The following is a 24,292-nucleotide window of genomic DNA, read 5'->3' on the forward strand; positions in this document are numbered from 1 at the left end:
TCCGCACTTTTTGCAGAATTTACGCGCATTTTAGGTACGAACAGAATCACAACAACAGCCTATCATCCAATGTCCAACGGCATTGTTGAACGATTTCATCGACATTTAAAATCTTCTCTCAAGGCTCACGAGACCAATAACTGGACTGAAACACTACCAGTTGTTATGCTTGGTATTCGGACAGCCGTAAAGGAAGATCTACAGTCATCTTGTGCTGAACTGGTGTACGGCACAACTCTCAAGCTGCCTAGTGATATGATAACGTCATCTAAGATATCTCCGTATGACACACAATTTATCACGAATCTTCGGCATAGAATGCAACAATTGAATCCAATAGCAACATCTGCACATTGCCAAGAAAAATGTTACGTAAGTGCTACCTTAAAGTCGTGTACGCATGTATACTTACGTGTCGATCGAGTAAAGCCACCTCTGTGCCAACCATATACAGGTCCGCATAAAGTTCTTTCTAGAACGGACAAAACTTTCACAACTGATATTAACGGTCTGAAATCTACTGTGTCTATAGACCGTGTGAAACCAGCCTATTTGCTTTCGGACTCTAATTTGCCTGAACTGAAAACAAATAAAGACTTAAAGACAGTTCAGCAGATTAACTCTGCAAACGAACTCTCTAAGACACAAACTGTCACCAGATCGGGAAGGCATGTTCACTTCCCTAAGAAACTTGCTTCTTACATAACAATTTAAAACATTTTTTTAAAATTCATATCTTAACATATTTTTTGTTATTTCATTTTTATTATATGTGTCAATACCTTGTTATATATTGAATTGCATTTTGATCTTTTCTAATTTTATATTCTAATTTTGTAATCATGTAAAAAATACCCGACAGCACGGATACTCTGAGATAATTTCATAAACTATGTCGTTCCTTTGAATAGCCATTAAAGGAACTGGGGGGAAACTCTGTGGTGATGGCGATAAGAAGCGCGCCTTGCGCCCTCCGATAAGTGTGGCAACCCTAGAGGAGAAGTTTCTTACGAGTAGCGAGCAGAGCGAAACAGGCAGGCTGTCGGGCAGTGTGCGTGAAGTTCCGAAATAAAGCTTAATTTTTATTGTGCACTATGTCTTGTTAATATTTATATTAATGCAGTAAGAACATAATCTGTGATATGGAATTCGAGGATTGGTGGTAAAAACATAACAGGAAATCACCATAATACTGACTATGAGCAAAGTATTCCTCAGCCAACTTGTCACGCGATTCAAAGCCACCACAATCTACACTGATGGGTTCAAAAGGAGAATGTGGCTCTAGCAGGGGATATTGTATACTACATGGAAGCCAGATCACAAAGATCTAGAAAAGAAACCTCAGGAAGCAGAACTCAGTTTCCCAGGCTGAACTGATTGCCTTAAAAGCTGCATTTGCCTATGCATTGTCTAATAACTATTCTGATATATATTCAGACTTTGACTCTAGCCTTCAAGCAATGCATGGCACAAACTGTAAAAAATCTACTCGTTGGGGGCCATACAAAAACTAAAAAACATATTAGACAACTGTAAGCCCAAACTCCAGTGGGCCTATCAACCCACACAGTAATACTGGAGCAGCAACTGAGCTCAAGTACACACACTTGATATGCCTTCCTGGGCTCGTTCTTAAAAGCTAGTTTGAAAGAGAATTAATGAAGTGTTGGCAACATCTGCAGGAAACTGACAACACTAGCAGAAGAAAGCATGTTTTCTCCAAAAGCAGGCCAGCTTCTAAGTGATTTGCCTCATCTTGCTCAGTTTGTAACACTGAATGAACTCTTCATGACTTATCTACATTGCTTTAGACAACATGAAAATGACCTATGCTCATGAGGGATGTAGGCCCAGATCACTTGCAAAGAGACTACACAACATCACCTTAGACAACCAGCAGCAGAGCATATCTGTGCACTGGCTGAAGTTACTATGAAAAATTGCTATACTTTCAAATCCACATGCAACTGCAGGAATATCACACATACTATCTAACACGCTGGAGTAACTTTCGCTGCCAATATGGTCACCAGCACAACCCCTATATGTTTTGTACTTGCATTCAATGTATTTTAAGTTAAGGTTTTCTGTTTTTGTTTTTTTATAAATTTATTTCTACTTCCTTTTATCTTAATTATTTTTGTTTACGATTTAAATTTTTTAAACATAATATGTGTGCCTGCGTGCATATATGTGGGTGCGTTAAGTTTTGCAGCCACCAGCGGGACACTGCAGACACAGAGAACATTGCCTGCCCACCTGATACAGAGCAATGGCAATGAGGAGACAGATTTGTCTAACCGTATAAAGGTGGTGACAGTTCAAACTTTTGATTATATTCTGATTCTGTAAGTGGGAGAATGCGAAAAGTGACTGTAAAATGTGAAAACGCAAAAAATCTTTGTGCATTTTTAGATAGCACGAGTAAGCACTAAACAGCTGCTGTATCTTACATTAATCTATTCCACTTTACTAAGTATTAACCCTTTCTGACGCAGTATGCTTGGTGTGAACACACCAAAAATATTCCCTCTTTAGACACTGAAAATAATTGCTAAATATCAGGAAATCTACACTAATGGTTACTTTTAATCTCTTTATGAGTAATAGATGGCAGCACCACACAAGCAAATCATTAACATTGAGATATATTCTGTTTTTAAAGACACTGATTTTTCAAAGATATGTTTCAAATTTTTTTAAAAATATAAAGATAATATTTCTTACTTTCTTTAATAATGTGAATGTATCTTGATGGACTAGAATTAAGTAATTATACATATTTAGCTAATACATGCTGTTTAAAATACAGGTCTTCATAACAGATCCCAAAACCCATGCCACTCAGAGGGTTAACAGTACTTGAGTTGTATCTATCCATCTCTAGCTTTGCACACGTGAAAACTGTTCTCATCAACACTGCACCCTTCTTCCAACCTGGAACTGCTGACTTGTCTAGCACAGGACTTAAGACTTTTGAAAAGAAGTGAAATACATCAATTTACGTGCCCCTTCGCCATAGACATAGAAAGCCTACTATCTAGGAATTTTTGTAACAAAGTTAATTCTGTCAGCAGGGGCACCTGGCCAATATACTAACTGTCCTGCCATCAGCGGAAAGAAAGAAATTATGTTGATGCACAATGCAAGAGTCGAGTCATTCTGTCACAGTATCATAGATAGATATGGCCATCATGATATAATACGACAAATACAGAATTCATCTGAAAAGATATGTCATGCCATTTTGCACACACTTAGTGTCAAAGGTAATGGGCAAACTGTAAGATTTTATCATGCTCCAGATAACAATACGGAAGACTCATTGTCATACAACAAATTTTAATTCTTGAGCTAAAGTATGAAGCTGTATGCATCCAAGCAGACACATTTTACTCTCATTCGTGAAGTTTAAGGACCAGTGGGATCCTTCACATGTGATCTGTTTTTCCTTGACTGACAGATTCTATGTTGTTATTACTGTAGTCCCAGAGGTATATTATTCACCAAACAGTTTTGGCATATTCTGTCCAACACAAATACCAGTTTATTGAAGGAATAAATTACAATCTCAAAATTGATAGGTTTTCCTTGATTAGTCAAAAACCTACCCATATGTTTACCATATTCTCAGTACGAAAGAAACAAGTAAATTCAATGCATAGTTAAACCATGTGGTTTCAAGAATAGTAAGCATATTTGATTCCATTACATTAGAAATGTCTATTCACAGATTACTTAACCAGTTAACTGTGGCGCCGTCGTTTAAGAGTGCGCTGGTAAGATATTTGATGAAAAAGATGGGTTTATTTTATAAAATTGAAAATTTTATTACTAATATTTACTTAGTTGGTTAACATAAGCCTATATTACATACATATTAAACTAAAAATGCAATAAATTAAATGAAATATTATACAGAGGCTGTTCGCACATTTTTTAGACGATTTTGGTAAGCGGTAATAAAAAATAGTTTGTTGCAAAAGAAGTAATTGCAATTGTATTATGTTTTTAAAAGTCAAAATCATCGTCTGCAGCTTGAAAGTTTTGTTTTTATTAAAAATGGCGAATTTAACACAGCAGTGGTTCAAAGGCTACACTTACGCTCTTTCCGAAGAGAAATATGCATACTCCATTATCCAAAAACGATGTGAGAGTCATGGTTTTGTGATATCTAAAGCGTCGATAGGTAATATCATCAATAAGAAAGGGAAAAAACGTCAAATTAGAGCCTCAAGTGGGACAAAAATTCCAAACAAGTATCCAAGGAGAAAACGGACATCTTCGACTATTGCAAAGGTACGTTGTTTAATGTTAAAAGAAAATCCCCCTAGTCAAAGGACAGTAGCAAAATCATTAAAGTGCTCGGTGTCAACTGTAAACAAAATGATAAACGTTGATTTAAATCTTAAGAAAGCGAAAAAATGCAATGTGCATCATCTTCTTCCAAAATATCACTCAATGCAGGACACGCTGCAGAACTCTATAAGAGAAACACTTATCCAAAGAAAAATGGAAAACAATTGTCGCAATAGATGAAGCATGGGTGTATTTAAATTTAAGTACATGGTTCAAAGAATCGAAAGACAGTTTTTCTAAGGGATTCATGATAGTTGCTGGTTTTTCTTATAATGGCAAGTTAAAAATAAAGAGAGTGCAAAAAAACGTCAAGATTAACTCCAAATACTATCAGGAACATATTTTAGCGCCAATTTTTCTGAATGAAATACCATCGCTTTACCCACAGTGCCATCAATCTGCGAGACTTCATCAGGACAAAGCTAGCAGTCACACATCAAAATCCACTGTAAATTTCCTAAATGAAATGGAACAAAAAAACTGGTATCAAGGCCATACCCTTCACTGATATACCTACTAAATCTCCCGATGTGTTTGTTACCTATGGATTTTTGTGCTTTCGGACTTTTAAAAACTGGATTATCCAAACGTTGTTCCAAAACCCTAACAGTACTCTGGAAAGCTGTTCGGGAGGAATGGGATAGAATACCTCTTCTGCTACTTCAAAAGGCATCCTGGAAATTGCGAAGTCGAAAGATAGTTCAGAATAAGGGATGTCAAATAGAATATTTAAAACACAAGAATTTTATGTAATTTAGCTTTGTGAATACAATATACATCGTCTAAAAAATGTGTGAACAGCCTCTGCACATATAAAAGTAATTCCTGCTGTGGAGAGATATTCAGCGAAACAGGGTACTTTACACAATGGGACTTTAAAAATCGAACCTCAGTAACACGATTCCTTTCTGATCTTGCTTTTGTAGCAATGCGAACACCTTCGCATAGGTTTTTTTTTCTCGATGTTCCGGGTATATAATCCAGAACATGATTCCCGTCTAACTGGCTTATATTAGGTCTGAATGGCCGAGTTTGTGTCTATTTATTTCTTTCAACTGGATACGTCGCAAAAGTGTCTTCAATAAATTTGAGCAAAAAGTTGATATGCAATATTGTTCCATTATTTTTTTATATAATATGAATGTATTCAGACACATAATGTCTAAGAAATGGAGAAATATCTTTTTGTAGTACTTTTTGAGTCATTTTCTTGCTGTGGAGTATGCTATGATAATTCCATCGCTCATATCCACTAGACACAGTATTCTATTATAATCAATCACAAGCTCCGGTTTCTTTGTTTCTATTACATTGACATTATGTACAGTACTTACTAAATAAACTCCCTCTTATCTTTCCATTTCATTATACGCATCACGAGTATACTCGTCAATACACAAAATCGTGCAGCTTCTCCATGACGACTATACTCGTCAATCACAGTTAACTGGTTAAAAGGGTCGTGAATTGCATATAAAAGCAATTGTTTGGAAAGAAATTTCTATGTTATTTCTTTGGCTGTATGCTAATCTCCTTATTCTATATTGGTTTTAAATTTTTACCATGAAATCTTGCCTAAAATCGAATGGTGAACCCGAGGTGTGCTCGGACAACTAAGAGACTGTATTCTTTGTTTCTCCGCATCTCATCGGTCAGTTCATTGACAACAGAAAGGTGGGTCCACATGTGTGTTTCATTTCATGTTTTTCTCTCTCTCTTTTTTTTTTCGGGGGGGGGGGGACGTTTGGTTATTAACTAACAAATTGTTGGGGTGATTTTCTGAAAGTCAAGGGTAATTTTATCAGTTAGTTGTTTGGTTTTTCACTAGAGCAGTTCTCTTTTTCTCTTTCGTTTTCATTCAAAATTTCACTAGCGCTACATTTAGTAGTTTTGAGTTGTAAACGTTCATTTAATTTTATTTTACAGTTTATAATTTCTAATTGTAGATATAATATTAGTTGATTTTTTTCAGATTTTTAATTATTTTCCAAACGGATCAGAGAGGACTGACCATTTCTGAAGCACTGAAAGTGCTACACGAATTGCTTCAGATAGTGAATCTGATACGGATCCCGGTACATGTGCAAAACATACAATATTAGGTTGTGCGCTTTTTCAAAGGTGGCGGGTGTCACTTTCCTCGAAAAGTACCACCATTAAAAAAAATAGACTAAAGTGTAAATATGAAATGTAAATATCATATACCCAAGTTACGTTTCCCCCCCCATTCATATGCATCTAATCATCATATAACCAAAAAAGAGCCTTTTAAGGGGTGTAGAGTAGCAGGTCTTCCCACGGCCCACTCTAGGTAATGCTAAATCTGCTACGTTATTTAGAATCTAGTGTTTTTTAATTGTAGGCAAAATCTCTTACTTCTTCTTATGCGCTTCCCAGCAATGTTCGTTTCAGCACTCGGGTAGAGTAGACTTTAAGGTACCCCTTGTATTATGGCGAAGTTGTTGTTTGATTTATCGCCCAGTTGTTTCATTTATGGTAGCCTGAGTAGTTGAATGTTATGGAAAACCTATTGTGACGTAATCGGGTGCATGATTCTGGGAAATTTTGAGTCATGGGATGTTTTGTAAGTGTTTTTGTGGTGTGTGTTGGTTTGATTCTTTAGGCGGTAGAATGACCGAATGTAGTATGATTAATTTGAAGTTTCTGTACAATTTGCAGTGAAAGGGGAAAAGAGCTTTAATTGACTGGTGTATAAATGAAGGTTTACTTAGTAGCTATTATAAGTGTCCTGTATGTAGGAAGGATATGCCTCTAGTCGAACGTAAAAACAGTTTAGATGGATTTGAATGGGTTTGTAGGAAGAAAGGTTCAGATGGTCACTATGTGAAGTGTTTGATCAGAGAGAGTACCTGGTTTGAAAAAAGTCATTTGAATATGATTGATATTTTGATTTTTACGTGGCTCTGGGTGTACGAAGCAAACTTGAAAATCATGGTAAGTGAATATTTGCTTTTGGTAGTGCTTAAATGTATAACATGTTTTTTCTTTTCTATGTTATTTTATTGTTTGGTTTAAAATTTATTTTATTGAGATTATGTATTTTTTGTTTACCTATATTGTAGAATTTGGTGCTCCTTAGACTTTTTAAGTGAAAATATATCGATGTGTACATGGACAAAGTAAAGGGAATGCGCAATGAGAGTTTGTGCAATTCTGGGATTTTTTTTAAGTAAAAATAGGTCGACGTGTACATGGATAAAGTTAAAAGAGGTAGCAATGCCATTTTTGTGCAATTCGGGGATGTGAAAATAGGTCGACGTGTACATGGATAAAGTCAAAGGAGTGTGCAATGCCATTTTTGTGCAATTCGGGGATTTTTTTTTTTAAGTGAAAATAAGTCGATGTGTACATGAATACCGAGTTTGTGCAATTGTCTTGTTATTTTGGCTTTTTGGCGCAAAAACCGCCGCTTCACAAGCCAAAATAATGAGTCAAAGAATTGCACAAAATCGGTATCCATGTATCGCCAAAAATCACCAAATTTCGCCAAGGGGTACTCTAGACTATACTTTTACCCAGCACTCTTTTCAAAGCTCTATTCAATCAGTATGCTCGAGAATTAAAACGATAAGTGCTATCTTCACAAAATTTTACTTGTGTACTCCTTTAGGCCTAATTAGACTGCCTACCTTTTTTTAATTTGAAATTCCAACTTTAAAAGGTAGTGTGCCTTGTGAAGCGTAAATACTTAAGCACTCCTATATTTTCACTCAGCAGAACAGTCTTAGCACAGTATTCAAAAATGCAAATGAATCTGCTATCAGCACGTGTACTTTTGAATTATGTTCTAAACATAAGAGAAATGCATCATGGTTTAATTTGCAAATAATTGACCACTGTACTTAAATCGAGTGATACAGCATGCCTAGTCATAAAGTATGTCTTATGCACCGAAAGGTCCATGGCTCGATGCTAGCAAATGATTCTAACTTATACTGCTTATGATTCTTACTTATCATTAGCTGCTGACAGAGTCACAATACCAGTGTCTACAACCAACAACAGCGAACTGCCTTCAACTCATCATCATATACATTAAACAAGAAATAAAATTTACATTTTTAATCACAACATTCTCTTATGAATGTTACATCCATACAGATATTTATTCCTAGAGGTATGAAAATGCATAAAATGAAAAAGGGAAATATACAAACTACGACCAGATAGCTCTATTCAACGGCATCTTACCTTTTCTTTATACAAAGCATTATTATATTTATCTGGATATGTTTTGTAGAAAATATACCAAACTGCTTTTTATACAAGATCACATTTACAGTTATTAAAACCATTTTTGACTTAAACAAGCAGAGTCCCTGAGACTTTCTGTAAATTGCAATGGCTTGTGAAAAAAATACATATACTCAGGAAAGTGCATTTAAATTCTGAAAACTCAAGGAAAGTCAACATGACAAATTCATTAATTACTTGGAAGGACAAAATCTTACTTCTGATGTTCTTAAACAGCAATAATAAAAAAGGAGATTGGACTCAAAGAAATCCTCCCATCTAATTACCTCTACATAACAACTATGCAATTTGACAGAAGCAGTCAAACTAAGCCAAGCACATTCAATAAGAATGCAATTTGCCCCACTCAAAAACAATTTTGGTTATCTAATTCGAAGAGAAAACACCATTGTAAAATTTAAAATTAGGCAAAGAAGCAACTTTAGCTTTTGAATAATACTGTGTGTTTTCAAAAGTGATCAGACACAGGTTCTTCAAGACAGGGAGAAAAAAAATGTTCCTAAAAAGGGACCTGTGGTTGATAGCCCCAGAAACTGATTATCGTATTCAAAATCTATGTCAAACGAAATTTCCTCCTAAAATTTCTTTATGTAAGTTGTGAACATATTAAGAATTCTGGTAGCCCTTTCATGACAAAAATAACTGTCAAGTCACATTTGAAGAGAAATTAACTTGTAAGTCCTCTCATATAAAGCAGTGCAATGATCATATGATTTGTGCAAACCAATAGCTAAAAATTTAATGACAAGAAGTATAAACTAAATGTATCTATCTGATGTACAGGTTCATTACAGTCATACATTAGGTATAGACATATGTTAGTAGAGACATTAGGTATTTTTTTTTTTTAATTTTTTTAATTTTTTTTTTTTTTTAAAGCAGGCAAGATGAAAAATGAGCAACTGCCTTCGCCAGGAGTCAAACCATGGACCTCTGGAATATGCGCCCAGCGTTCAGAATACCACACTACGAAGGCATACCAAGAAGGTGGGAGAAATACCTTACATGCTCCCCCTTTTACAGGGTGACTGGGGATTTTAGGAGACCCAATTGCCAAATCCTGGGTGGGGAGAATCATCATCCACCACCATTTTAGTTCGGGCACCACTGTACAGACATTAGGCATTTTTTGGGAAGTAGGCAAGATGAAATATGAGCAACCGCCTTCGCCAGGAATTGAACAGCGGCCCTCTGGTATACGTGCCCAGCGTGCAGATCACACCACCACCAATGTATGCCAAGAAGATGGGAGAAATACCTTATAACTTGAAGACAGAACGCAGAATGTACTAAAAATAGCATTTCAGTAGGAATTCAGCAATAGTTTTAAGTAGCTTTGATTTAACAGGACTAAAAAAAATTAAAAACTGAAACTAAATGTATACAAGTGTTATGAAATGGATCTAAAACCTGGAATATAAGCTGAATATCTTAGTATCATCATGGAATTTAACTAAGAAATTAAATTTGATCTTTTATACCCTTTTTTGATCATTTTAATATAAATTTATTAAAATGCACAGGAAAATATAGTGTTAAAAGGCAGAATATTTCAACCAGATTTTGCCAGCTAGATATAAGAATAACATCCCACAGAATTCTAAAATTACGGAAATTTTAATAATAATGAAAAACGTGCTTAGTATACTAGCAAAATAAAACCCAGTTATTTATACCCCGCTCGATTGTACTTATTTCATAATCAGTTACTAGTAGAAAAGCATTTTATTACTCAATGAAATTAAGGGCAAACATTTTTCTACATTTCCTACATTACACTGAAGTTAAGGATAAAATAGAATACAAAATACAAAAACATTTTAGCTTACACAGAAAGATAACTAAATAATTTACAGTATTACTTTTACCTCTTAACATTTTTTACCTGGTATGTTTAGTTTTAATAAAAATCAGATTTTAAAGTATAGCATATCATACCTTTCGCAAAAGCTCTAAGAATACTTCAATTAAGTAATCAACTCCTTGAGCGCCTATTTTTCTGGCAACATCATAGCCTTGTTCCCACAATGAAGCAATGTAAGAGTCAATTAACTGAAATCATAAAAAATAAGCATGAAACATTGATATAAATATTTAGGTTAGGTTAGGTTATTTAATTATGGCAAAGCCTTGAGGGCTAACTGCCTAAGGGGAGGGGTGCCTTCGTGGAAGGGAAACTGGCTCGTATACACGTTACACACAGGGAAAACCACGAAAACACCCATGCAGCCAGCTCGTTCGCGGGATTCGAAACAAACTACCAGTGTTCAGAGACTTTTCAGCTCGGCCGCTAGTGGGCTCTCTAAATATTTAGGAATGTAATATTTTTATATCCCACCATAAAGCATCAGACTTATGCATGACAGATTTGTCAAAGAACACTGTAGTACATTTTTTGTGTTCATTAATAAAATTTCTCCTTGTCAATGAAATTTTCACAAAATTACTTCGCATCTCAATGCAGTTTACTGATAAGAATGGATAAAAGAGAGGAGGATTTATGCAAAATATATATTGTACAATTTTTATAAACAAACTGGAATGGAATTAAATGCTAAATAAAACAATCAGGAATCAATTACTTTGATTTCAGATTAAGTGAAATTATGATACAAGTAAAGAAAATTACTTTAAACACAAGTATTAAAACCCCTAATGAAGTAATCAGTTTTACTTATTGTCAAGTTAGCTCAGTTTTGATTACACTATTTATAATAAAGAACAGTATCTTTCTCACGTACATGGCGATTACAAACAGGTGTTGGCAGTCAATGTAAAAAATTATTAGAAAAATTTTAACCAAAGCTGGTGTATATATTTTTCTGTGTGTGGAAAGAATTCTGAATTCTACCTCGAGAAAAAAAAAACTGCTACTTTCTATGCCTTTAATTTTTGCATTACACAGGTCATCTAATAAATAACAAGTGAAGAGGAAGATATGGGTTGACGAAATTGCCTGAAATGATTAAAATACTTTTAGTAAATTAATATGACTCTTCCTTGGAATTCTTTTTTTACTTCTTTCCGTTGTTATCTTTATTTACTGATTGCCACCTAAAAACTTGAGTTTTTTAATATTTGAAAGGATTGATGGGTACTTTTTTTTAACTTCCGAATTTTTTAAACAAATTTTTTCTTTGACTTCCCAGGTGAGTGGGAGCCTCGAATTTACATTAAATTTGTTCATTTGCCACCATGGATGAAAGAAACTCTTTCTTCAGGAACATAAAAGCACTTTTTGAACTTTTTATCAAGAATATAAGCTTGGAGTGTTGGATACTTACTGCTTCATGTTAAATAAAATAATAATAATAATAAAACACTTACTGCTTCATGTTTACTAAGTTGTGGATTTATCAATTTCCTAAAAATATATGTAGAGCCTCTTGTAGCAGGACACATTAACCATAGTACAAAGAAAATTTTTAGCTCGTAATAAAAAGGAAACCTACAATGAGAAAAGGGTATTAATGAAAATACATTTACATTTATAATTCTAAATCTCATTTGAAAAGAGTTCATAATTTTTATCATACCAAAAGGCTACGAAGATATCAGCAAATATCTCAACAAATGTATATACAGCAAATACAATCCAATACATCATCCATTTAACCTAAAGAAGAGAAAATCAAATATTTGTAGTTATCGAAATATTTGCTACCCATGAAAAATGAAGAAATATAACTGAATAAAAATGATTACAAATTCAACCAGAAAACAAACAGCATTTTCTTTTCCCAGTCTTAATGTTGACACCACTAAGGTTACAATACAACCTAAAGCACGAAACATTCCTCTCTATGCATGCTTATAGCAATGGTTTCCAAAGTGTGGGTCTCAACCCACTAGTAGGTCAGAAGACAATTTTTTATATGCAATACAGTCAAAAGTCATTAATTCGGACACCCATAATCCGGACCTCAAAGCTCAAATCTTTCTGCGCATGCACCGCGTTGACGCATGCTCATAGGCGTTTTACGCATGACATTTACGACTGTGCATATGCGTCTGCGCAAGCGCAGAATACGTTTTTGCGTGCGCGTTTAATGTATAACAGACGGTATAAGCTAAAATGATCTAATTATCTATTTCAGTTAATGTTGATTATTGCGTTGTTCCTTAATCTTCGAATTGGATCGGGCTTATTATTTTTTGCAGACTGTAAGAGCAATTTTATACAAGTAAGCTTGAACTTTCGATTATGTCAAATAAAATTTCCGATGCTGGAGCTCCCAAAGGATCTAGAAAACGAAAGTATCTCTCGATGTCCATCAAACAAAAAACGAATTGCTACAAAAAATGGATAAAGGTATATCCTTTGTTTATCTAACCGTTCCGAAATCTGTTTATCAATTTCACGCTGCTCTGCGCCGGGGGGGGTGTATACGTCGCGGCGCTGCGCAATGAACTGGAAGTTGATCTGTCAGCACTATTGTTATCTTCAGGGCAGATGTTTTTATTTTATTCGGATTATAATTCCTTACTAAATGTAGTATTTAATCTCGATGTACTCCATCTTTGATATGATTTAAATCAAATTCCTCGTCATTATAAATATCACGAATACAAATCAAATAGTTTTCTGGTTGCAATTTTCTAATTTCGGCTATGCGTAAGGTACGCATGCGTGCGTTGAAAGAAATGTTTAATAAAGTAAACAAATAAATATTAAACTTCTTTTTTTGTAAATTTTGATACCCTTTAGATCATAATTGCTTATTATTTTATAAATTAAGGTTTCATATTTTTAATTTTATAATTTCTGCATGCCATCATCTTACCAGATTTAAACTGATCATCTATAATCCGGAAAAATCGATAATCCGGAATCGGCGAAGTCCCGACGAGTCCGGATTAAAGACTTTTGACTGTAGAAAGCTTTGCAATAAGCTTTTGCTAAATGACTATTCTTCATTTTTTATCAGTAATTTAAAATTAATTATAAATAGTTATACATGTTTTTATTGTTATTCATTATAACAGTATTTTTGCCAAAGAATCTCTCCCTTTCTTCTTTTTGTATGGAAAAAACAGGGCTTGCATATAAGAAGGTGTGATATGTACTGAAGGTAATCTATGAGAAAGATGATTAAATGGGCCAACTATAAAATTTGAAGCAACGTTAAATAAATTTCTTTGAACATAAAAGTCAAGGACTAAAAGAAAAATTATTTTTTATTTATTTTTTAAATTTTAGGCTACACAAATAAAACACTTATGATTTTCAGAAGTACGTGCAGTGGAAAAGTACTCAATATGAATCATATCTATATAATATCAATATGAATGCATTATCTATCATGCACAGAGAAATGGTCAACAGAAGAAACTCAGCCATTTTTTTTTAATATACAGAATTGTCCCATATAGGAAACTATCTTAATCCTTCTAGTAAGGTTATTACCTGCAGAAGGCAACATGTGACAAGAAATTGCAAATTATATAATGTCATGCTCAATGAATAGATTTTTACCACTACTCTGCTGCCTGAGGTTAACAATTTTGATATATGCTCTTAGGTAAATACAATGAATTACATTTAATAACGAATTATTCATTTTAATTGCATTTATTCTGTATTGAAGTTCTGCCTCATTATTTATATATGTTGAACTGAGAGGTAATTTCTGGGCTGTTAATTTTACATTTTTGACAACAGCAAAAAGGAAGTAAATTTGCTTAACTCTGATTGTGGTAGGATATAGTATTTAAAGTTTGAATAATGTTTTGCAATCATACATTGTCTTAGAAAATAAATAAAGGGAAACATACAGACAATTATTTTTAAAAAACCACTCTTTGCTATAAGTGTTAACATTATCACTTTTAAGTATGCTTTACTAAGCGTGACACCTTTTTCAGTTACACTTTAATGCAACTGTCATACCAGAAAAATGACAATGTTGCTTTTAAATCTGCATTAATCCTGAATAACACAAGTGACTGGGCGGGGGAGAAAGAAAAGAAGCTACTGGCATCAAATAATCCTAGAATACTTAGCTGACAATGGATACTCAATAGGTTATTCTAATCCAGGGTGTTAAAAAAATCATTCATTTCTACACTAACTTAAACGGTTCCATGCACTAAGGGTTTTCAAAGCAATTAATCCTCTAGTTAGAATGTATTAGGGAGTGTAATAAATATTTTTATACAAAACCATAATATGATATTAACAAGTTATACATAATTTCATGAATTAATAGCATAAAATACATATATCATGGCAGACGTTTAGCATTAAGTAACTTGCAGAGTCACTTCAAGCACTTAACATAATATATACAGTACAAAGTCTTTAATCCGGACTCGTCGGGACTTCGCCAATTCCGGATTAAGGGTTTTTCTGGATTATAAATCATCAATTTAAATCTGGTAAGATGGCATACAGAAATTATACAATTAAAAATATGAAACCACAATTTATGAAATAAAGAGCAATTATGGGTTGATATTTGGATTATGGTAACTTGGCGATTTTTTAGCGAAAATTTGGCGACCAACTCTGCTACAGCAACTATTTTTTTTTTCTGCCGCCATTTTGTCTTCACGAAGTAAAGACATGTTTTTCTTTTCTTTTTATTTACTGAACACTTTTTCCAACAATCTACTAGCCGAATTACACTTATGCTAGAAATTTTATGTAACAAAACTGCTTAATCATGACAAATATTAACTGCAAAATTGGGAAAAAGTGCACAATCGCAAACTCCTTGCGCGTTTTTCAGAATAGCACATACACATAAAACATGTACACGTCGACTTATTTTTACTTAAAAAAAAATCTCAGAATTGTACAAAAATGGCATTGCGCACACTCTTCACTATATCCACGTAAACTGCTTTGGTTGATCTTTACGATATGGTAACTGGTAGTTTGGCGACATTTTGGAGGCGATACCTGGGACTTTGGTAATAATGTGAGCAGTACTCAGTTCCGATTACGCATTATTTTGTGTGAGGGAAATGAGAGATCATGGGATATGTCATGTGATATTAATGGACGAATTACGGTTCTTTAATCGGAAAAGGGGGGAAATCGGGAAAAAATCTGGAAATTTTGTATTTGGCTTTATTCTGTGTTGTGTGAAACAGCGTTCGTGAATTCATGAAGTAATTTTAAACATTTTATCTTATGTTAGGCTTAAAACACAATGCCTTTTGTAGAAAAAAGGCTATAAGGATGAAAGATCTAGTAAAGGTAAAGCAGTCTCTTGGTGATAAACATAGTCACACTTATCTGGGAGTTATGCAGCAATAAATATAACCTTTAACTTTCAATAGTTCATACACTTTATTTTTTTACAATGGTGGGAAAGCAATATCCAAATTCTGATCCTTTATATACTGCCAATATATGGTTATATGCAGTGCTTATAAGAAAGCATGATAAGAGCTAGATATACAATGCCCTGCTGGCAAACTCTAAATATTTAACATATTATTACCAAATACTATGCATGCTATATCCTCAACAAATGTTGAGGCATCTTCTGGCAGCAGGACTGGCTCCAAACACAGACATTAGAAGCACCTGCTTAACATGAAACAACTACATAAAGGCATATTTTGTCCTAAACATCTGATTCTTATAAGGTATGAACCATACGTATTTTGTAGGATGTCAAAAATGGCAAATATTTTTAAGCTCATGCAAACAGGCCTGTTTGCTGGAATTCTTGCGCTCATAGTATGCATATTTCTCTTTTACTTGTCGAGTCATTATTATTATTATTTTTAAGCAAGAGATTCGAGAAATGTGCAATGTCTTTGACGGGACTCGAACATGGACCTTTTGAATGAGCGTGCTACCGTTAGACCACAAAGGTATGCTGAAAGAAGGGAGAAAATACTTTATATGCTAATTATCTTAAAGAAACCTTTTCAGAATAGTTTTTGCTTGCACTATGAATACAGATCAGCAGAAACCATAAAACTGCGATTCACAAAGTCCCAAGATCTGGAAAAATGTATTTCAAAAAAATTTCATGCAAATGCAACAATGAATATGATATGGAAGTCTTTTACAGAACACCAGAAGTATACGTTATAATATAAAAATAGTTTTAAAACTAGAATGAACTAAAACATCAAAAACTGAAAAGTAATAATCAATAGCAACAGAATGAGGCTTATAAATATGTCATATCCATAGGAAGTGATAGCTCTTTTGCTAAACTGATTGTTACTTTAGCTTCTGTTGATTAAAAAAATCACATACATAATCAATATATTAATTTGAAACCCTAAGAATTGCAAAAAAAAAAAAAGTTTTTAAATTAAGTTCAAATTCAAAGTTCATGATTAATTTAATTTATAGAACATATTACTTTTACATGTACAAGTAGTAAATGTAATATGAAGTCAGCATACAGTTACCAATTTGAAGCAAATTCTTCTATTTCTAAAATTTAATACATGAAAACAAAAATCAAATTCCAACATCTTGTAAAAAAAAAAAAAAAAAATTCATATGTATTTTTTAGTAAAATACTTACATAATCTCGAACATTTTTGGTTTTTACTGTCTTGTATGAGGCATAAGCAGGATAGAGAGTTCCAAACACTAAACTAAAAGTATATTATGTAAATATAAGGGATGTGGATACCTCTAAAAAACTAAACTGAACTAAAACATCAAAAACTAATCAGAAGTAAAGAGGGGAAAAAAACAAAAACAAACAAAAAAAAACCCTGAAATCAAGCACTCTATAATAATTAAAACATATCAATAATAATGAAGTAATGCAATATTCCAACCAAAAAGCATATGAAAAAATACATAAAAAAAGCTCGAAGTAATACAATATTCCAAACAAAAAAACATCTGAAAAAAATACATAAAAAAAATTCGATTTCATGAAATAAACATAAAATATAAAGCTAAAATTTCGAGCATTATATAAACAAAGAAATCTCAGATTCTCAATGAGTGGACTTCAACTTGCAAATAAGCACACATTTATATTCAATGATAGAAAAATAAATAATCGAACTCACAGCACAAGCCTTGATAAAAGCACAGAAATCATTTTCTACATCCTATGTTGAAAAAGATAATTAATAACCATAAGCAATAAATATATCCTTGCAAGCGCAAACAAAACTGATGTTCGATGTACACAGACAAAGAGTAATGAAGTTTTACAACACGGACACACAACGTCTAACCAAAAACTGACGGTTGAAATGGATTTTCTTCGCTCATTGGTTCAAAGTTTGTAAGGAAGGGAGAAAGGGAAAGAGAGAACAAGAAAATACTGTATTTTTTCCCCTCAAAAGTAATCGTGCTGCCGCTTGCCTCGGTGATCACACAGTTTCTAGTTTTTTTCAGCTTATGATAACTTTTGATTTATGGTAACAGTTAAAATATAGGCACGAATAAGAAAGTATTTTGTGTTAGTAAAAAGAATATTATTGAAACTGACAAGTTCCTTTTAAATACATAATATACCAATATTAGTGTGTCTTTATAAATGTTTTTTAATATGATAAGTTTATCATTTAAGCCATATTGTTGCAACTCTTAGGGCTACAACGTGCAGGTTACAAATTTAATAATCACAGCACGGATTATTAATATAAAGATTTAATATGGATATCTCACACAAGCTGAAAACGTTACATTACTTTACCAACTGCATACATATACTGAGTGAAAAAAGGGACTTTTCCCGCTTAGTTCCCAGTTAAAGTAAAAATAAAATAGTCCAATCAAATGCGGCGATCCTTCTGTTGACTACGCCCAGCCGCAGGGATAAATAGAAAGGGCTAGCTCATTTCTTTGTTCGACTCCTCGCCGACGCGAGCCTAATGAGGAAAATTAACAGGCAGTAATCTGACGTCACTGTAATGCCACCTGTTTTGATTTCCCGCGTTTAAAACTGTAGTTTCATTCAGCTGTGAGACGATTTTCTAGAGGTTACATATCCCAAATTAATTTTAATCATATATATATATCTGTTTTCTAATAATGTATATATTTAAAATAATTTATATATATGTAATTTTAGTCAGTTTTTATTTTAAATTCTATATCCGCGATTCAATTCACCTATAGATGGCGCTTTCACACATTAGTATGGCGGATAAAACTCGGTATTTTGATTTGTGATCTGACTTCGTACATTCAAAAATGGAGTTACTTAGCTCTTCCGAAATGTTTGATTTTGTTCAAGGAGGAGTAAATTCTCGCTGTATTACTGAAGCAGAGAGCATTTTAAAAAGCTGATCATTTGGTAATGCACGGAATTTTACTTGAAATCCAATGTACAAGTTTTGGCTTTCTATTTAAGGATAAGTTCTATAGCGTCCTGATCGCATGAAATCGAAGGACATTTCATTGTTCAAAAAGGAAAAATAAAAATTTAAAAAAAAAATTCTTGTTCTTGTAAAGGAGGAACTGCTGGCTGTTGTAGGAAATTGTGTCGCTGTTTTATTGTATTGTGACAGGTAGCTGATTTTAACGTTCACTGATTGTAAACAAATGATTTCATATGTGTTTTATTTGGGATTTCTAGAAAATCTGTGCAGTCAAAAGTGTCTTTTTTTCCCCATAAAAATGATATTGAATCATTATATGTATACTAAAAATATATTGATCTATTATACACATGATAATTTATTATATACATGATAATAAACCATTGTATTTATTATACACATGATAGCACTAATCATCAAATGCAATTTTGAGAATATCAACAAGCAAAGCACTTAAAAATGAAAAAAAGACACTTGTTATAGAACTATTAATATTCTGTATGTATTATAGAAAATACATGCAATGAATAATACCATGACCAAACATTTCAAAAGAAAAAAAAAAGCAGATTAAGTATTACCTACCTCAGTACTTGAGAAAGCAATTGTGGCATATAACATGCAGTTAACTTTTGATTACATGATATTACAAGCATTTTCTTTAGTTTTGTCCTACAAGTGGTTTAAACAACTCAATACTGGTAGTTTAATCTCAGCTCAAATCCTGGTGAACAAGCTGGCTGTGCAGTTTTTAATTTTTTGCATGTGTTTTGTGAATACGAACCAGTTTTCCCTATAAAGTTCTTCATAAAAACATTCTTCTTCAGGCTGATAACCAATGTGCTTAGCCATATTCAAATAGCCTAATCTAACCTTACCTTTTCTTTAGATTCTATATTCACATGTTATATCTTTATCTGTTAAGATTTGTTCATAACAGGATCACCAGGCTTCTACCAATCTGGCAGGAGCATACTCAAAACATGTCAAAACCATGTGATTTATAACAAAATCGATCATGTTGTCCTTGCAAACCTTTATAAATGTTCGAAATTTTCTTAATAATCTTATTATTTAGAAATGTGTTTATTGTTGTTTTTATATGAACAAAAGCATTTAAATATATCAATTTTAAAAATAATGGAAATGTTCTTTTAATCAGTTTTGCTTTTCTAATTCTGTTTTTAATTAATAACTTTATATCTGAGCCAAAAATTCAAGAATAAGTCTATTAAAAAAGTCTGTGTGATAAGTCTATTAATTAATTACATTGTATGAACTTCAACATCTTTGAATATGAAACACCAAACTAACACTTTGAATATGAAACATTCTATATGAAAACACCGAGTCCATTCCAGTCTAATAGAAGAATAAATTATACTTACGAATTCACAGTACGAGCTTCTCTGTATTATACTACACAAAGATTAGAAACCAAGTCTCCACATGGGAAATCTTACACTGATATGATGGTCTTGTATTGAAACAGAATTGTAACAACATAGATGATATGAATTACATTATGCCAAAGAATTATTTCATCCTAAATAAATTATAGCATTTAGTTTAACCAAAGACTCACAAAACAAAATTTCAGATTTGGGTTAATCTTTGGATTATGGTAACTTGGCGATTTTTTGGCTAAAATTTGGCGACCAACCCTGCTACAGCAACCTGCTAGTTTTTGTTCGGACGCCATTTTGTTTTCAAGAAGTAAAGGCATGTTTTTTTTTTACTCAACATTTCCAACAATCTTCTAGCCAAATTATGCTTATGCTAGAACTTTTATGGAATAAAAGTGCTTAATCATGACGAAGATTAGGTGCGAAATTGGGACAAAGGGCAGAATCGCCCACTGCTTGCCGCGTTTTTACGAATTGCACATACACGGTATCATCCATGTACACGTCGACCTATTTCCACTTTAAAAAACATCCTAGAATTGCACAAAATGGCATTGCGCACACTCTTGACTGTATCCATGTACACTGCTAAAGTCCTAGCTAGTAACCTTTATCGCCTTACCAAAATGTCGCAAAACTACCTGTTACCATATTCCAAAGATTAGCACAGATTTGTTGTAAAATTGGTGTCATGTTTTTCCCTATGCTATAATAACTCCACACATTATCTACATATTTTCTTGTCAGTCAAGAAGATTGATGGAAATATAGTCCTTTCAAAAATTATTGTAACAGATATTTTAGTTACATGATCAACAGAAACTATAGAGATATAGCATATAAAAAAAACCTTGAAAAATTATTTGTGGAAATTTGGGAGGAACAGATGCTATTTATTTGGTTAGATAATCAACAGATAAAAGTGGTTTATTAAGGATTTCTCAGTGTTATATGAAACCACCGAGAATTTATGAGTACGTTTTGATATCATGCTTATCCATTATTGGGGCTAATGTACATTGCTATCAGTTTTTGTTAGCCAAAAATAGTCGAAAGTAGAGTAAAAATATTAGGAGTTTGACGATAATCATCAGTATACCATAATGTATTTGCATAGAAATATAATACCCAACAGCCAAAAATAAATTAAACTTATCAAATGAATTTTAGTATGCCATAATGGTTTCATGGGAAAATATAACATACCTCTTAAACAACTACAATCATTATATACAACAGCCATTTCATTATAAAAAAGGCATAAATTATATTAATCAGATAAAATTTTTTGTAAGAGCTTCACTATCTGGTTATAATTCTTAAGCAAACAAGAAGCCATTTCCAGTACCATAATATAATTTTCATAAGAACTATCCCATTCCATCGCAGAATATTAAAAGCGTTTTGGTAGAAACAAGAAATTTTATGGTGATTTTCCAACCATATTCTAATATTCAGATTGTAGATTTTAAAATTTTATCATTTAAAAAGTACAATTTCATAGAATGCAAATTTTGGTACTTTTCCGTTTCGCCAGCGCAAATCTCGCCAAGCAGACTTTATTAGCGACAACACGCAGTATACACATAAAAATATAGACAAATATTAGTTCTAAGAATTTTTTATTTTAAAGGTATAAACATTTAAATGTCATTTAAAATTTTGTAAAAAAGCCCATAAATTTTCAAAAAGACATTAATTTAAGAATTTACTATGCTTTCATGGTAAAACATCCTGATTCGCCGGTTCACATCACGTGACCCCAAGTGATCTCATTTCACGTAAAGTACACTACAAAAATTCAATTCTCTCAGTAATTATCTACATTAATTTCAAGTTAAATCTTAATTTGGAATACAAGTTTAAATGCAAGAATTATTTCAGTTTGTACAATTTCAATAGCTTAATCAGAAATTATGTAAAACCACAGTGCTTTACTTTGCTAGTGCATACTGATTAGAATTAATGAATTTAACCTTTGACTTTGCCTTTTCTATATTTTTGCCATCGGGTGAGCGGTATGATAGCATCCTAATTCACATAATTACCACCAGCGAAGACCACCAGCGGCCGAGCGGTAACGCCGCTGAACACTGGTAGTTCGGTCCGAGGTTCGAATCCTGCAAACAGGCTGGCTGCATGGGTGTTTTCGTGGTTTTCCCCATGTGTAACTTGTATACGAGCCAGTTTCCCTTATAAAGTCCTCCACAAAGGCATCCCTCCCTTAAGGCATATAGCCTCCAATTAAGTTCTTAGAATGAAGATCTTCATTTTTTTGAGATAAAATGTTTGTCATTTTTTGATTATTAATTTCTTAAAAATAAAGTTTCACTACATTTAAAAAATATTTTATATAATTTTGTTACAAATAGATTATAGATCTTATTATTAAAGTCTCATTCAGAAAGTTTACTTTTAATTAATGGATAGAGCCCTATTTCAATGAAAATCATAAGTGTACGAACACTTTGGGAACCACTGTAGTTCTATTAGCAACTCGAAATATATATTGTGATATATTCTAAAAGCAAAATCATGTAAAACATAATGATATAAATTAAATGTATATAACAAATATATAAAGCTCTATAATGAATAATGATCATAACTGTATAATAAATGTGAACACACGTTATATCACGGTAAATAACACTGCTGTGAAATGAAGAATATTTCATTAGAAATTTACCTTTTATATATATTTGATAACAAAATGTTATGAAAACAGGTTATACAACTTAAGAAACAAGTTATATGAAATGCCTGTTAAGTTACTGCAATATCATGACACCGTAAATAAGCATATCATAAGACATATTACCAAGATAAATATAATTTGTTCCTTCTTTTACATCAATAATAAGTTTTTCTTTAAAAATTTTAGCACTAAATGCCAAAACAAATTTATTATCGGTGCCTTTGATGCAAGGTCACACGAAGATAAACTTGATTTAGCAAATTTCTGAAAACATTAAAATCAAAAGTGTTAAATTACAGCAACATCTATTAAACTATTTTTTTAAGCAATTGGCTGGTAAATTTTAACTTTTATATAAAAACTGAATTAAATTACAAATAAGTGACTAAGCTTGTACAGTATTCATGTTCATACATTGGAAATAAATTGCACTTAAATGAAAGAGCTGAAAATATAGTCTGCATGATGCATAAAATATGATCAAATGTATTTGTTAAATATTTGAATAAATGCTTACTTTCAGGGATGTAGCTAGAGAGGGACAGTTTTATATATCACTAGCGGGCAAGCCTGCTACATGAGGGAAGGGATGCTTTCGTGGAGCGTCCGCTTTATTCACGTTAGGTCACTTGATTTACGTATGCAATCACAAGATATACGCTAGCTTGCATGATTGCTAGCGGATAAGCCCACCATTTGAGCGGCCTGAAGCCTGCTTTCATTGGCCTTTATTCGAAAGTTGGACCGAACTACCAGTGAAGCCCGCTTTCATTCGACGGGATTTAAAATTTGAAGCAAACTACCAGTGTTCAGCGATTTTTTTCCTGGGCTGCGCTCGCTGTATTCACATATGCATCCACAATTTCTGGACAGTACGCCGGGATTCGAAATTTGGACCGAACTACCAGTATTTCAGCGATTTTACCCGGGCTGCACCCGCTTTATTGACGTTATGCATTCACAAGATACTGCCAACATGTTACACATGCGGAAAATCACGAAAACACCTATGCAGTCAGCCCGCTTGCTGGGATTCGAAAATGGACCGAACTACCAGAGTTAGCGCTTTATTCACGTATGCATACAGAAGATAGTGCTTAAACGATACACATGTGTAAAATCAAGAAAACACCCATGGAGTCAGCCCGTTCGCCGGGATCGAAAGTTGGACCGAACTACCAGTGTTCATCAGTTTTGCACGAATATGCATCCAGAAGACACTGCATACACGATACACATGCAGATTTTTATATATCATTCTAAAAAATAACTTAAGATTGATTTG

General features: G+C 33.2%; 1 protein-coding gene across 1 annotated transcript in view; it reads right to left on the bottom strand.

The window, feature by feature from the left end:
- The window catches only part of LOC118200269 (receptor expression-enhancing protein 1-like), a 42,477-nt gene extending 24,564 nt beyond the window's left edge, over positions 1 to 17,913 (bottom strand). Inside the window, exons 1-5 of the mRNA XM_085810133.1 lie at positions 17,641 to 17,913; positions 17,139 to 17,211; positions 12,174 to 12,253; positions 11,965 to 12,085; positions 10,576 to 10,689 (exon numbers count right to left, since the gene is read on the bottom strand). Of these exons, the coding sequence (XP_085666259.1) occupies positions 10,576 to 10,689; positions 11,965 to 12,085; positions 12,174 to 12,253; positions 17,139 to 17,211; positions 17,641 to 17,672 (420 nt within the window). The 5' untranslated portion in view covers positions 17,673 to 17,913. The remainder of the gene's footprint in view (positions 1 to 10,575; positions 10,690 to 11,964; positions 12,086 to 12,173; positions 12,254 to 17,138; positions 17,212 to 17,640) is intronic.
- Positions 17,914 to 24,292: the final 6,379 nt, after the last annotated feature.

This window comes from Stegodyphus dumicola, chromosome X2, assembly GCF_044657685.1.
Source record: "Stegodyphus dumicola isolate Sdum_Otavi_A_Nest chromosome X2, ASM4465768v1".
Lineage (NCBI taxonomy): Eukaryota > Metazoa > Arthropoda > Arachnida > Araneae > Eresidae > Stegodyphus > Stegodyphus dumicola.